The sequence below is a fragment of the Solanum tuberosum genome, unplaced genomic scaffold, assembly GCF_000226075.1.
Source record: "Solanum tuberosum cultivar DM 1-3 516 R44 unplaced genomic scaffold, SolTub_3.0 scf00147, whole genome shotgun sequence".
In the NCBI taxonomy this organism is placed as follows: Eukaryota; Viridiplantae; Streptophyta; class Magnoliopsida; order Solanales; family Solanaceae; genus Solanum; species Solanum tuberosum.
The window spans coordinates 1,303,533-1,319,901 of NW_006239070.1; the positions used below are offsets into that span (position 1 = coordinate 1,303,533).

General features: G+C 33.0%; 1 protein-coding gene across 2 annotated transcripts; it reads right to left on the reverse strand.

Moving 5' to 3' along the window:
- Positions 1 to 3,989: 3,989 nt before the first annotated feature.
- On the reverse strand, positions 3,990 to 11,548 carry LOC102597430 (dual specificity protein kinase splB-like). Of its 2 annotated transcripts, XM_006352222.2 has the most exons (16): positions 11,202 to 11,548; positions 8,309 to 8,699; positions 8,105 to 8,221; positions 7,923 to 8,027; positions 6,824 to 7,289; positions 6,477 to 6,517; positions 6,305 to 6,373; positions 6,123 to 6,223; positions 5,903 to 5,981; positions 5,696 to 5,794; positions 5,545 to 5,613; positions 5,398 to 5,447; positions 4,892 to 4,973; positions 4,729 to 4,779; positions 4,528 to 4,622; positions 3,990 to 4,429 (listed from the first exon to the last, which is right to left on the reverse strand). In XM_006352222.2, exons 1-16 carry the CDS (start codon positions 11,492 to 11,494, stop codon positions 4,324 to 4,326), a joined length of 2,214 nt encoding a protein of 737 aa, XP_006352284.1. In that variant the 5' UTR covers positions 11,495 to 11,548; the 3' UTR covers positions 3,990 to 4,323. The 2 variants fall into 2 exon arrangements, with proteins under 2 accessions (XP_006352284.1, XP_006352285.1); XM_006352223.2 differs by lacking the exon at positions 4,729 to 4,779.
- Between the last annotated feature and the right edge of the window lie 4,821 nt (positions 11,549 to 16,369).

Sequence of the window (16,369 nt, forward strand, 5' to 3'; positions counted from 1 at the left end):
GGAGGAGGGGTGAGGGGTGGGGTGTCTATATTAGTATTCGATTTAATCATTCAGTATTCGAAATTTATTGATCAGACTAATCAAGATTGAAAAATATCTTTCAAATAACATTAGATTCATGTTGGATGTTTGCTCATATATTAACCTAAGTTTATAGACAAACTTAAAACTGTCATCTAACATTTGAAATCATATACAAAATTTTAGACTATACTTCAACATTTTCTCATAAGTTTTTCATAGGGTTGTTCATGGTTATGGTTAAAAGATCAAATCGAATCGTAATCCGAACCAAATCGATTAAAAAAAATGATATCTGATTTTGTTTGGTTATGTTTGGTTTTAAATTTTGAAAACTGATATTATTTGATTTGGTTTTAGTTTTACTAAAAAACAATTGCTAAAATAACCAACCCGAACCAATAAATTAGATATATAGATTTTGTAATTATTTATATATTATTCATAAAAAATATAAATTTTTTTGTTAAATTTTAATTAACTTAAGTCTTTAACTTAACCATTTTCTCAAGTTCAACACTTAAAGTTTAGCCCAACTATTACAATCTTAAGTCCAATTCCATCAAAATTCATTACTTTAGTCTTTACCTACCCTACCTCACATAAGATAGTCACACTTTCTCTTAATGGAATCACTTTAATTTTTTCATGTAATAATAACTCTAATATTGCTTAATTGCTTAATTGAACCGACAGTAGCTTTCCTGTGGATTGTTCATGTAACATCTCGCATCTAAAAACGACTAGAAAGAGTTTAAAATTTGAAAATAATCATTTTTGGAAAGAATGTGGAAATCTGGAAATTTTTGTCTAAGTTAAGAAAGTGAGTTTTGGTCATTTTCAAACGACCATAGCTCCTAACTCAGGATGAGTTAGGAGTAGTTCTTGATATGGTTGGAAATCCCTTGGGAATATCTTTCCAACGCCTCTGAGTTTGTGCGATTTTGACATCGTATGAGTGAGATATGCCTTTCGGAAGTTGGGCCGTTGGATTGAGGAAAGTCCCAATCCGGATTTAGGGAAGGGCAAAGTAGTCTTTTCTCTAATTATTTTCCTAATTCGTTTTAGGGATTTATTGGGGTAAAACATGACTTAGTCAGTTTGGAGAATTGAGAAATACGCTTAGGGCTTGGCGAAGAGAGAAAAGAAGAAAGAAAGGGAGAAAAACCAAGATTTCGCCAAGAACGTCAAGCGTTTGGAGTGGAATTCGTCGGGGGCGATCCCTATTAAGGTATGTGAAATCTTTTCGTAATGGATTAGTTCACCCACACTCCCATCTTATTTCTATTCAGAGAATGGTTGTTGATTGAATGAAAAGTTAGTGAGTTCTTGAAGAACTCTTGTTGAAATTCGTTAAGTTCTTGTTGGCTGAGTTGTTGATGCTTGGGGGTTGAGTTGATTCATGTTTCCGGGCTGTTTTTCGAGTTAGATTGGTTGTGTATTGAGGGTACAATTGATCCTAAGTGTTTGGGGAAAGAACAAGGGAAGATTTGAGGGTTTAGAGATGAAAAATGGAGAAGAAAAATGGAGAAAACCTGGGCAACGGGGCTGGGGCGCTGCGCCAGCCAGCGCGCCCCACAGACTTCTCTGAAGTTTGGGGCTGGTGCCCCACGCCTCTCAGAGAGCCAAGGACGCTAGTTCACCCCATTCTTCTCCCATCTTTTCGTACTAGTTTCTAAGCGTTGTACCTACATTTTCTAGTTGATTCCAACACTCTAAGGTACATCTAAACATCATGAAATCATCCATAAACATGAGATCATGAACCTTGAATCCATAATCCAATTCAAGGAAAGTTAAGGTCAAAGTCAAAGAAGTTAAGAGTCAAGTCTAGAAGTTAAGAAGCAACTCAAAGCAAAGTTTCAAGAGTCTTTATTAAACGTTTAAACTTCGTTTTAAGGCTTAAGCTTCAAGTAAAGTAAATAGTAAAGAGTTGAGAGTTGAGTTCATTTCTCAAAAGTTATTAGGGAACTAAGTATTCCCAAAGAAGTTTATAAATGTTTTCACATTTGAGCAAGAAAAGAACTACGATTTTCAAAAGAGCATTTGGGCTAGTTTTCAGTAAAAGGAACATCGATTCCAAGAGAGCCTTTGGGCTAAGCTTTGAGCAATTATCTCAAACTAAAGAAAGAGATGTTTAAAACACATATGAGCTAAAGTATATTTTGGGAGTAGTATTGAGCACCGAATTGGAGACATGAGTTCATATTAACTCAAAATCTCCATAAGAACCATGTGGCCAACATGGAATTTAATGGGTCAATACTTTTTAGATGATCACGTAAGTTAAGCTAGTGGATCCACTAAGTTAAGTAAGGTTCTATATCACGGCAAGGTATAGGATGGTCCTTGGGGCAACGTGAGGTAAAACGTTGTTTCACCACTAGGGCTCATAGTAGGTGGTTGTCGGTTAAAGAATCTCCCCTAAAGTTATATTACTTTTATATATAAGTAAAAGTTGAGTTTGTTATTGCTTTATCTTTAACGAACTAAGTTGTCTACACTGTTTTACAAGCTTTATATATATATTACATGTGTCTTATTGTTTTATATTAAGTTCAGTTATTCATGAGTTGAACAGAGACAAGGTAAGTGTTTCTTTGTACTCCTTTCAAGCTTAAGTTGTTGTTCAGCTTTCCAACTCGCATACTCGTACATTCAATGTACTGATGCCAGTTAGCCTGCATTTTATTATGATGCAGAAGCAGGTAACCAGGATCAGCATCCAGCGCGCCGTTGATCTAGTTGAGCACTCCAAAGTCAATGGTGAGCCTCATTGCATTCCGGAGGACTCTTTTATTTGCTTTCCTAGTTTTCTTTATTAGGATGTTGTGGGGTCTGTCCCAACATCCATCTCAGTATTATAGAGGCTTCATAGACAGTCAGACAGTAGTTGAGTCTCTTAGCTATGTATTTGCAGATTTTCTATTTTGAGACATAAGTTGCCATTTTGGCCAGATTTTATCATTTAAGTTGTTTTATGATCTTATATTGTGTTGAGTGAAGTCTTCCGCTGAGTTAAGTAGCCAGGCCAAGGGTTCGCTTGGGGCCAGCAATGGTCTCCGAGTGCCTGCCACGTCCAGGGTACAGGCTCGGGGCGTGACAGTTCATGTACTAGGTGTTTGTGTCTATCGAGATACGTATGTCCTCAAAAAATTTAGTAAGTTTTAAAAAAAAGACAGAAAAAATTGAACCAAACCGACGGTTATTTTTTTCGTTTGGTTTTAGAAATTGAAAAAATCGACTAGATTGGTTTGATTTTGATTTTAATCAATAACCAATCCAAACTGAACCATGAACACCCCTAGTTTTTCAGTTTAGTAAAAAAAAATTAAATTGTGATCTAGAAGGTCCAAAAACCGCAATAAAAATAAAAAGATGATCATTTACTAAATCACTATCTCAAACATGAGTTCGGTTCGCCTACCAAAAGATTCTCAATTAGTATGACTCAAGAAATGGTCAAGTTATTAACATAGAACTTGTTTTGATGGTTATAATTCATTGTATTGTTAGTTTAATTATATTGTATCATTAGTTTAAATTATATAATATTTATTTTGATTTGTTACTTAAATTTCATCATGTCGTATCGCTAAATTCATCGTTAGATAATAACAAAAGATTTCAATTTTGTGTAACGACCAATCGGGTGCAATTGCATGATTACCTTATTTTTCTTATCATTTTATCTTTACTTATTATGTAATAATAATCCTATTTGATCCTTTATCCTATCTTTATAGTAACTCTACTTTGTACCCTACTTTTTTTTTGTAGGTTTATCTTTCAAATTGTTGATGTCTGATAACCTGTAACAACGGAGAATGATACAATCTATCTAAATGTTGTATTCACTAAAACAATACATCATAATACAATACAATGTAATACAATACAATACATTATAAAACAATACTTAACAACCTTCCAAACAGAAGTGTAAGGAGAATCTAAATATAAAGAAGTAAATACAAAAAGAAGCCAAGAGAATTCTATACATACATAAGAAAAACAATAAGTATTTTTTTCAAAAAAGTTCATCTATCTACACAGTGTAATTTTCCAGCGAAACTTGCCTACTCACTATATATTCTAAAAAACTAGGGATTCCAACATATATTCTTTCTAACATCCATTCACTATCAGGGTAATGGAAATCATTACCCTTGACTTTAAAACAAGAAAAAAATTGTTAAAGAAAAAGAAACAAAGTTGTGATGCCTCATGTATTGCTAATTCACACTAGTGAACTCCTATTAAGTTGTTATCTGGAGCAAACCTGTCGATTCGTGTTTGATATTATGTCCCTATATTCTTCCTAGCTGTCGTTGATCCGGTAAACGAGAGAATTATGTCTGTCGTCCTTTGGATTATGTCTTGGAACGATGGACGGAGTGCTGGATTGCTGTTTGTATAAAGAGAAGAAAACGAGGTTTAGTTCGAGTTCATATTGCATACATCGATGAGAACATGGAATGAAATAAACAAGAGAGAAAAGAGCACCTTTGCCAACAATCAAGGATGATTGAAGATACTCGAGTATCAAGATGTTCCGGAATTTCCAATCTACGATCCATAAATCCGACAACTCCAACAACCTTTAAAGAGAAAAGTTCATTGGTTCAACGTAAGAACAACATATCCAATGTAATTTGTAATCCCACAAGTGGGGTCTAATGAAGGTAGTGTGTACGCAGATCTTACCCCTACCATGGGAGGTACTAGGTAGAGAGGTTGTTTCTGATAGACCCTCAGCTCAAGTAAAAACATTACAAAGCATTTCAAAAATTGTTTTAGTGAGACAACTTGCAATAAGCACATGCATTTCTCATACTTGCAAACAACAGAGAGGTAAGAAGAGAGTTACCTGTAAAGAATTAAGGTTGTTCCATGGAATAGATTCAGTCATTAATTCCCATAAGATCACGCCAAAACTGAAGACGTCGGATCTGTCGCGATAATAGAAGAAATCCATCAGAAAGACATTGCAATTCAACAACTACGACTACGTCTGAATGCCAAACGAGTTGGGATTGGCAATATGAATCCTTACTGCTTTAGTTAAGCCCAACTCATGTCATCATGATATATATATATCACACAGAAAAAAGGAGGGAAAAAACGCTTGCATACTAAGCAACATTTGGTACCAAGAAATACTATTACTCGAAGGGATGAAATGGTTCCCGCAGTTTTATTTTTGTATCTACCCACATTGAACATGTTCTTTAGGACAAAGGCACGAAAGGGAAAGAACTGAAGCTCAACAAGCAATTGAGCATCAGCCAATCACCTAGTCATTTCGGCAAATTAACAGATGCAAAAATATTTAATCTTCTCATGAAATTTGCAAGCAAGGCTTTGGGAGCTTACTTTTCTGTTGAAGGTTCATCTCGAAGTACTTCAGGAGCCATCCACTGGGGCTGTAATAATCAACAAAACAAAAACAGACCAGTATTGGCATAAGCTATATTCGATGGGACAATAAGAAAGGGGGAAAAAGGAAGTTAAGATGTTTACCGTCCCTCGACCAGATTTTGTTGTTAAAAAGGTTGAATCTTTAAATCTTGATAGGCCAAAATCTCCAACCTGGAATAAATTATGTCAGTGTACTTATCTATTGAAGGGCTTCACTGAGAATAATTTGAAGCATTAGTTCAGCAATCAGTACCTTGACGGTCCAACTTTTATCAACAAGCAGGTTTGATGATTTAAGGTCTCTATGTACAATAGGTGGGTTCCAGCGATGCAAATAATTCATACCTCTTGCCTAGAGTCAATTAAACAAGTGTGAGAAACACCATGATTTTACTAGGATAAATGTCACACTGAAAACACATTAGAGAAGGAAATTGATGAGTCCAAGCAGAAACCACACCACATCGAGGGCCATCCTAAGACGCCGTCTGAAGTCTAATAGATGATTATTTCCATGAAGTGTTTTGAAAAGACTTCCCCTGAAATACATGATGAGAATGTTGTCAATTTTTGTTGTCCAACTTGACAGAGTGGACAATCATCTGCCAATTGCCACTCCAGTTTATCGGCAAACTTCTCCACGGCATTCTTCCACAGGGGAGTGAGACTCAGTTCAATACCTAGGTAAGAACTCTGTGACGATGGCCGATTTATCTTGAGAATATACGGCCCCCATGAATAGCAACACGTTAGGATGTCTGAGTCTTTTCATTATTTCAACCTGAAAACACGGTAGAGAGTAAATTAGAAATTTTTGTTCTATCAAGGTAGTGTCCAACTAGCAGCTGGTATCATCACGTACCTCCTTTTTGTAGTCAAGCAATGTTTCCTCACTGCATTGATTCCCAAAGTAAACCTTAACAGCAACATCCTAAAGAAAACATTGAGAATTAATAATCAATATACCTCCATAATGAAATACTATTTCAGTAACCTTTAGAACATAACCAAAAACTTGTAAACGCGAGAAGTACCGATGCATTCCAGATTCCACGATACACAACACCATATGAACCTAAAGAAAAGACATTGAGGTTAGTGATCATTTCAAAACTTAAATGTTTTCTGTACTTGATAAATTATAAAAGGCTCAACATTATAAGATGATAATTTATGTAAAGAGTAAACTAGGCAACCATTGTACCAAAATGCAGGTAACAGTTTCTTCCTTCCAGCACAGATGTTATGCTTAAAACATACAATGAGTGGATACATGTATGAACAATCAATGAAAGAACTACTCGAAAAAATATTTGTCCAATGGTTCATTAGCTCAAAAGAGCAAAGTGTATGTAAACAATGGCGAGATTACTCTGTTTACCTCGTCCAATTTCCTCCTTTAGGCTAATGTCTTCCCATAGAATTGCACAATCTACTATCAAACTCGACTCATTCTCAACCTTGAATGGTGAACTTCCATGGCTATCTGTGCTCCCACCTGACTTAGGCGATTGCTGGAGTTCATCACTCATACATGATCCTGGAATCTGTTCAGGAATTTCAAGTGTCTCGGGAAATTTATCGGAGTTCCTTGAGGAGGACCCTCCAGGACCGTCATGCCCAGTTGTGGCACACGTTCTTCCTGGATTTCCTTTCTGGTTTTTCTGGAGGTGATGATGTGCATCAACTAAGTGACAATATTTTCCAGTAGAATCGGATGCCGTTGGTGAATGTGGTTCAGCTACATTCTCACCAACAGGAGTATCATCATCCCCGTTCTGTTGACCCTTCTCTTTACTAATGTGCCCAAATCCTGCAATATTCAGCTTTGACATAATCTTTGCCGCCTACAATTGCAAACAAGTCATTAGAAATAACATCCAGCTTTAGTCATATAATACATAATTATCAAAAAACTTTTATCGGGAGCTTGGTTCTTCTATTTCTTTGGCACAAGATACCTACATTTTCTGTTTTAACTTTTAATTTCTCCTCAGTTTAACTTAGTTCAAGTGAACCCCGAGGCCCCAACAGCGTTTATTTTCCGCTCCCCGCCACAAAAATCTCTTATCCTTTGGCTACTTAGATTCATCCCATCTCTGGAAGGAAAATCACTTTTAAATAGAGGGAAACTCCTTTGTCAATCCCCTCCCCCTCCCCCCCAACACACACACACACCACTACCACCACCACTTTATTCTGTTGTTTGATCAGTTATTACTCCTCTTAGTAAGCTGCAGAGTGCACAGGGATACTCAACTTGTCACAAAAGTTTGATGATTGGTTCTTGAATTTCATCTAGATCCTTCCAAGACTACTCTAATTCATCTTATCAAATATGTTATTTAGCACAAATAAGCTAACAAGACCTTGAAGGTAATTGCCAGCCAATCTTTTCAAAGAAATTAATAAAGCGAAGAAGAAAGAGAGGGACATCATATAGAACCATACTCCAGACAAGTAAAGTAGCAGGAAATTACAAATTTGGAAGGCTGAGCGATGTCAAATGTAGATTCATCCTTCTCAGAGCTCTCTGTGTTAGCTCTATTCTTTCCACCAAGCAAACTGAAACTCAGCCGTGTCGCCTGAAACGTTAATCTTACTTCATAAAATGCCATTTTAGTCAGTGAGAAGCAAGCAAACCAACTACCTTCACACTTACTGGTGCTCTGGGTGGCTTCAGTGGTTTTCCTTCTTTGGTGTCTAAATCAGCCTCATCCTTAGTGCTCACTTCTGCAGATGCATCTTCTCCACGCTTCAGTGAGAAAACTTTCGAGGCCTGAAAAATCAGGAAAAGACAAGGGATAATTGTTCAGAATGTGATCAAAATGTTTATGAACCACAATGACAACACGATAATAATCACCAGATTTGAAACAGATGATGCAATTTGTGGTCGTTGATTCCATTGAATCCTTTTGAAATCTATTCCTCGAGCACCAGGTTCACCATTGTCCTCATGGGAACTTGTGTCGTTTGAGTTTGTATTAATGAATGAAGCTGCGTCATTTGAAACAGTGATAATACCAAAAAGCTCGCCATTCTCGTACAATGGGCTCTTCGTCAACATTGCCATAAATATCTGACCATACCTCTTCTTACAAGGAAACAGACCGGACCATGATTGTCCACAGCGCAATCTTTCCCTGGCAATCCTTACCAGTTGATGATATTCTTCACATATAAGGAACTCAGTGGTCATCTGTCCAAGTACTTCATGCTCTTTATAACCATAAAGTCTTTCAGCAGATCGATTCCTGCAATAGAAAAACTTCTTTGTATATTATGCAACCCACAACAGACAAGAACACCTAGGCACCTAGAGTCTCCCTTCTTTCTTTTTCTGTTTTCTACATGCCCTTAAATCGCAGGAGTTCTTTTTTCTTCTAGCAGGAAACAAATGTTTTCCTCTCTTAATTTTAAATAGAGTCAATGAGAAGGTAATTGCATTTTCTGTAATGTCGGATGCAAGACAATCTATACACCTACATATCTAAACAAGATAGACAAGGCGATTTAACATCAAACCTATGGAGAAATATTTGCATAAACCAAAATGTTTTTTGCTCTCTGCCTATCCGTCCCTCTCAGCATACTTCCTCCCCTTTAGAGTCCCCCTTTAAGAAATTGGACAACTCCTCTGTGACAATGTCAGTGGCGGAACCACATGTATTTATCGGAAAATTTCACAGTAAAGTTAGGCAAAAAAATCTTTGTACATATATATTGACTCCCTTTGACTCTTCGTGAGTTCACTCATTTATATTTTGACACCCCTTTGTAAAAATCTAGACTCCACCAATGGACAAAGTGAGTTAAACCAAAGTGCATAATTTGAACTTTAAGGACTAAAAGACAATGTTAGCAGAGATCTCTTTGATTTAATTCCTATTTGTAATCTCTGACTGGAGTCAATAAATCAGGCAACTATGCCTCAGGCCAAACCAGTTTGGGATTGGTGAAATGAGTCTTCCATATATCCGATCCTAGAGCTCATTCCATTGCAACATTATACTTACTATCACTTTAAGCTTATCTTTTAAGGTAAATAAGTATTTTCTAGATCTCACACTTGTATCTTCCTGGACCTCATGTAAGTGCAACAGCAAGAAGCTAACGCTTAATTTGATGAAGTCTTTAGCTGAGTCAGTAAATGAAAAGGTTTCAACCTATAATCAATGTTGCTAATGTAACTTTACAACAGCAACAACTACGCCTTAATCTCCAAAAAAGTAAGGACCGGCTGCATGATTCCTCACTGTCCATATCACGCCATTTGATCTCATCTCAAGTCAATATTACAAAAATAAAAATAAAAAGTACTAGTTTCATTGTATGTTGAGTATAAAAAGTTGATCCATGCCACAATGTGAACTCATGAAAGTAATCTTAGCAGCTATAAAGATCATTGCAGAATGTGAATCTTCGAACAATTAGCATAGGAAAATGCTCTCTCCAGACACTGGGCAGCACAAAAGGAAAGAACAAACCATCCTTCAATTCAGGACCTATCACTGGACAACATATAAGAAGGAAGATCATAGAAGACAATAAATAAAGAAGATATCAATCTAACTTGATATCAGCCTTAACGGAAGAGATATTCCGAAGATAAGTATGTCAACTAATCAAGGAAATTACAGCAGCAAATGATTCCTTGAATCACACCTAGAAACAAATCAAGGAAAACAACGGTAGCAATGATTTCTTGAATCACGCCTGGAAAAGATCTTCAAACATCTGGAAGATTTCAAAGTCACTAAGGGCTTTGTCTAATTCTTGGAAACAGGATTCACCTTTCCTTTTCCAAGGATCAAATCTTTTAGGTTGCGCTCATCATTCAACAGTCAATCAACACCTATATAAAGACTGAAGAATGACTTAAGAAAACATATCAGACGACTGAACCTTCTTACTATCTCTGTTCTACTTTTAGCAAGCATTCTTGTTATGAGTGAATTACTGTGTAATAAAAAAAGAGAAGAGAGAAAATTAGAATGGTGAGCCATTGTAACAAAAGATTGAAAAGAGTTTAACAGAAAAAAGAACTGAGTGTAGATTTAGGATGTACATGTGTACAACTTCAACAACTCAAAATCTAGAAGAGAACGGGGAACTGGACTAAGATCCATTCTAGATCCCAACCAGTATTAAAACATCTGGTGTTAAGCTTCCTTTCTGCATTTTACTTACTCCTCAATCTTGAACTAGTTGGGATCAGTTATACTAAAAATCCTCCAAATCTATTCCTTACATTGAAATATACAAAAATCAACAATGTTTTCAAAGTAAATCTAGTTCAAGTCAACTTCAATTTACCAAGCAAAATCTCACAATACCAACAATCCCAACTAAAATCAAACATCACCCATTAGAAATTTATCTTCAAATATCTGGCCATGAAATTTGATCAAATTTTGAAAATTCAATATTCAAATATTTTCAAGTATGAATTTTTAAGACTTCAACTCACAAAACTTCAAAATAGTAAAATGCACATCCAAATTCCAAAAAAATCACAACTTCAAAAACTCAATTTTTCATGTTTCAAGTTTCAAGTTCAAAATTTATGATGAACCGGGAGCTGAAAATATACTAAAGAACCAACCTTTCAAAGTAAATCTAGCCCAAGTCAACTTCATTTTACTCAATCAAAAGCTCAAAATATCAACAACCCTACCTCAAATCGAACATCACTCAATATAAACAAAGTAATTTTATCAAAATTTGAACTTCAAACACGTTTAAATTTCACTTACCAGTAAATTATCTCCCCTGTACTAGCTCTACTTACATGAACAGCATGACCCATATAATTCAACACATTCCTGTACGGACTTCCAGTAGAAAAAACCCCAGGAACATGAAACCCCATTTCACCCGAATCCATTAATTTCTCATCTGAATCATCCATTTTCAATGAATCATCAATCTTTTTTTCTTGCAATAAAACATTTAACTGTTCTTGAAGCTTCCTATGACTCGATTCAAGTGAGTAAAATCGTTTAACCAAACCTGGGTTTGTCTCATCGTCGCCGGCTCCACCGTACATGACTGCCGGAGGCGGCGGCGGTGAAAAATGATGGAGGTGGACATTTTTTTTTTTAATTTTGGTATTTGAATTTAAAAATTATGTTTTTTTTAATTGGTTTTTTGGTGGGGACAAGTGGGTGTCTGCCACGTGTCCTTTGCCGGCAAAGTGAAGCTATCAGGTGTCAACTGGTGGACGGTGGGTGTTGTTTAATTCAAGAAATATTTGATTGGTGGAAAGAAAAAATGATAATTATAATTGAGCATTAATCAAGTAATTGCAATAACATAGTCGATGAAATTTTATACGTCAAGTCAGGGGAGGATAGTGTGCATGCAGTCTTATTTACGTTATGTAGGTGAGAAGTTGTGTCCGATAGACCTTTGGCTTAAGTGACATATATCAAAATAAATACGGGAGAAATCTAGTGATTAAGAGCCTGTTTGGATGGGCTTTTAAGTTGGTCAAACTGGCTTAAAAGCCAGTTTTTGACTTATTAGAATGTTTGACAATTATCAAAGTGACTTATTTTAAGTCAAAAATGACTTATTTTAAGCCAAAAGCTAAAAGGTAGGTGAGGGGAGCTTCTTTTTTTTTTTTTTTTTAACTTAAAAGCCCTTTTATGTTGGCCAAGTATATTACCTTTTTGCCCTTAATTCTTTTATACAATTCCCAAATTGCCCATATTGAATTAACCCTAATATCTATTATTATTATTATTATTATTTTTATTATTGTTATTATTCTTATTGTTATTATTCTTATTATTCTTATTATTATTGTTATTATTATTATTCTTATTATTGTTATCATTGTTATTATTATTATTTTTATTATTATTTATTATTTTTATTATTATTATTATTATTATTCCTCTTATAAATAATTTGTGGTGGTAAAGAAATATGTGAATGATAGGAAAATATTATTACTTATGGATGTAAAATATAAATTTATTTTTAAGTATAAAAACCTTAAATTAATCAACTTTTTTATCATGTTAACAGCTTAAAGGGTATTTCAGACATTTTTGATTAAAAAAAAGTGTTTATCAGCACTTATTTACCAAACACATCAACAACTTTTTTTCAACTGCAACACTTTTATCCAAACACATAACTACTTATTTTAAAAATAAGTTTCAGCACTTTAAAAAGTTACTTTTTAAAAGTCAATCCAAACGGGTTCTAAAGCTTGTTGGGATGGTAGTTACCTATTACTATATTGTATTGTATCGTTGATTTATAAATGAGTACAATATTTATTGTGATTGTTATTGAAGTTTTGTTAGTATATCGTGTTGTTACGTTCATGTTTAGATAATGACGGAAAATCTCATCTTGTTTAACGATCTATTTAGTTTAATCGTGTCGGTACTTTCTCTTCCTCCTTTGTCTTCTTCCTTTTCTCATTTAGTTTTTATTTATTATTAATAATCCCATTTTATCTTTTATACTACTTCTTGCATTTCAAAAAGAATGACATACTTTTCATTTTAGTATGTTTCAAAAAGATTAACACTAACTTTTTGACAACACTAACTTTCCACGTGATATTTAATGACACAAGATTAAAGGACATTTTAGTACATTTGATATAACTTTAGTTTAGGACCACAAAATGAAAAAACTTTTTTTTTTATTTTCTTAAACTTTATGTCAAGTCAAACTATAACTTATTCTTTTTAAACTAAATGAATTATTAGTTTTACTGTATCCTACTTTTCCTGTAGGATTATTCTTCAAATTTTTGACATGTAATATCATATAATAACAAAAATTATATATAATTAATCCAAATATTTTATTTATTAAAATAATATTACAATACCACATATATATATAATATAATACGATACGATGTATAGTTAAACAACGTAACAACTAACAACCTTCCAAAAGGAGTTAATATAGTAGTTGAAGATTGCTAGAGTGGTTTGACGAATTATTGAACATAAACTCATCATTATTTTGATTATAATTAAAGATCAATAGAGTGGTTCAACGAATTATTAAACATAAACCTTATTAATTTTATTATAATTGATATTCATCTAAGTATAAAATATCATTTGAATGTCTTGATATTATTGACTTAATTTTAAAATGAGGTTTTCGGTTATTTTTAGGTGTTTGCCAGGTGGTAGTTGCCGGCAAGCTAACTGAAGTCAACTGGTGTATGTGGCAGGTATTCATATGATATTATGATAATCTATATGATAATAAAAGAAAATGATCAAAATGATCGTTGATGTATTAGAGTTGCTTTATTTTGATCCTTAATATATTTTAATTGATTGAAATAGTCCTTCATGTATGATAAAATGTGTTCAATTTAGTCTTTTACCCTAAACTTAACAATTTACCCCCAAAAATTGTTAAATATAACGGTGGGGCCCACATAACTTACAAAACCCACCATTTTTATTAGCTCAAAGAAAGAGTTTCATGAATTCTAAAATACCATTTTCTCTAACATCTAACCACATAATTTTTAATTGTTACGTATATTTTTAAATAATGTATGTTACTCTTTTATCCTAATTTATGTGAAATTCATAGTATTTAAAGTGTTAAACAATTATTAATTATTGTGATATATATAGTACTTTTTATATAGTTCTAAATATATAATCTATAGATAAGTATATTAAATTGCTAATTATTTTGATATTAGTACTACTTTTTACATAATTTTTAAAAATATATAACCAATGGTTTTTCCATATTAATGTTCTGAGCCGACATGATAAAAGTCGATTGGGCTCACCAAGATTAATTAAGAGTACAACTCTTTGATGGACATATGTGTAATTATGAAAATATTAGTTGGTTTATTTGTCTAAAAGAGAAAAGGTATAATTATAAAACACCAACATACAAAAGTCTTTAAAGAGCAAAAGCTAATCAAATGTCAGAAATATCCTTGTCATATAAGCAGGCATGTTGATGAACAGATATCTGCTTGTAGACTCACGTATATAATAGTAAAATGTTTGATTGGATAATAAAACCTATGAACTTGTTGAAACTAATTTTCTTTTTTCTATTTTTGCCCTTTTTTATTTTGTAGAAACATGTACGATGGAGTACAAACAGTGGAAGATGACTCAGAACATTTTTTGATCATTATTGAGTTGCATCAGAATTCAGTCATTAGCCCACATATTTTTATTTGCCTTAGCAATAAACAAAGTGATATAACATATTAAAAGGAAGGTATTTGTATTTGTTCCTCGTAAATGATATAGTATTAATTTTCTTTCACCTTTCTTCGTGATCTCTTATCTTTTTACTCTTTTGCTAATTTGAACTCACTATTTTAACGTTCAAGGTAAAGAATACTTATCAATTGACAATATAAATATTGAATGATTAAACACGTTGTTGAGTTAATAATCAAATGGAAGTTTGGATGTATCATTCGTTATACATTAGCAATGAATGCAAATCAAATCAAAATTATTTATAATTACCTTATAAATAACTTGATTATGTAAATATATATTCTTGAAAATGATGTAATTAAGATCTAGTTCTTGAGAAGAATACCTTTTAAGGAAAAAAATAATCAAATATATAATTTTTTTGCTTTTTCTAATTTTGCTTGTCTCATAAAAAATGATATATTTCTATACTAACAGATATTTAACTTTTAAACTTCTAGTTTTATTCTTGAATAATTTGTAGCCATTGTAGACATGTATATTTTCACCCTCCTTAAAGTGTTTATAACTTGTTAGCGTTGAATATTTTCTTTTAAGTCCAAAGTTGATTTTTGAATGTTTCATTTCATTTTTAGTAGATTTTAATTGAAAAAATTGAAAACCACAAAATAGTTGTATTTTCAACTTGCGAGAAAAACAGAAAAATTATAAAAAAAAAAAAGAGAGTATATTCTTTGCATTTTTATATATTTAAAATTTATTTAGTATTTTATATTGTTGGTTATTTTTAAGAAAAAAAAAATATATGGGGATAACATGTTGTCTCATGGTAAATTTATCTCAATCTCTATCAAAAACATATCTTATTTAAGAAGGAATTATTGTATTTTTTTTTTCTTTACAAAAATTTCAATCATATCCCAATTCGTATGGACATTTTGATATGAATAGACCCAAAAATAAATACCACACTGAGTCTAGACCTAATCGATAAGAAATATATTTTTAGATGTAGTGTCATCGCCGAATTTTGTTTTGGTGTTTCATTCTTGACAAAGTTGTAGACGTATATAAGCTTGCAACAAAACTTCTCCTTTCTTTGAATTTCAAGTAAGTAAGACTATATTGTTTTTTTCTTTTGACATCAAGATAATTGACTAAGATGATGACGTTTAGAACATTTTCACTAAAATCGAAAGGATAAACATCTACTTCTTATTTTATTTGAAGAATATTTTCTCTATATATATATGTCCATTTTCTAATCTATTACTATCTTTAGATATATTTGGATTTAGCTTAGTTTGTTTGACTGAATATATCTTACTACAGTTATTGTTAATTTGTTTTGAAGTCCATCCTTCTATTTCCTCTGATAAATAATTTGCTTTTTTTTTTATGTGATTTTGTGGTACTTTTGAAATAAGATTTTTGATTAATTATAATATTAGGTGAGAAAAAGTGAAAGGGGGGGGGGGGATTAATTAATTCGGATTAGTAATGATATTCAAGTTTTATCGTCCTACGTGTTGTGATTGTGTGTTTTGAATAAAGACATATAAGTAAAATGACTAAATACTTCTCTTTAATAAAAAATAACTTTTGGCTTAACCAAGACATGTAGGCTAAAACTTAGGATGCTTTACACAAGTCTTAATCAGTGTATGTTGAAGATGAGGTCGCAACTATGTGTCTTAGTCTATACTAATAAAAAAATCAACAATATTAAA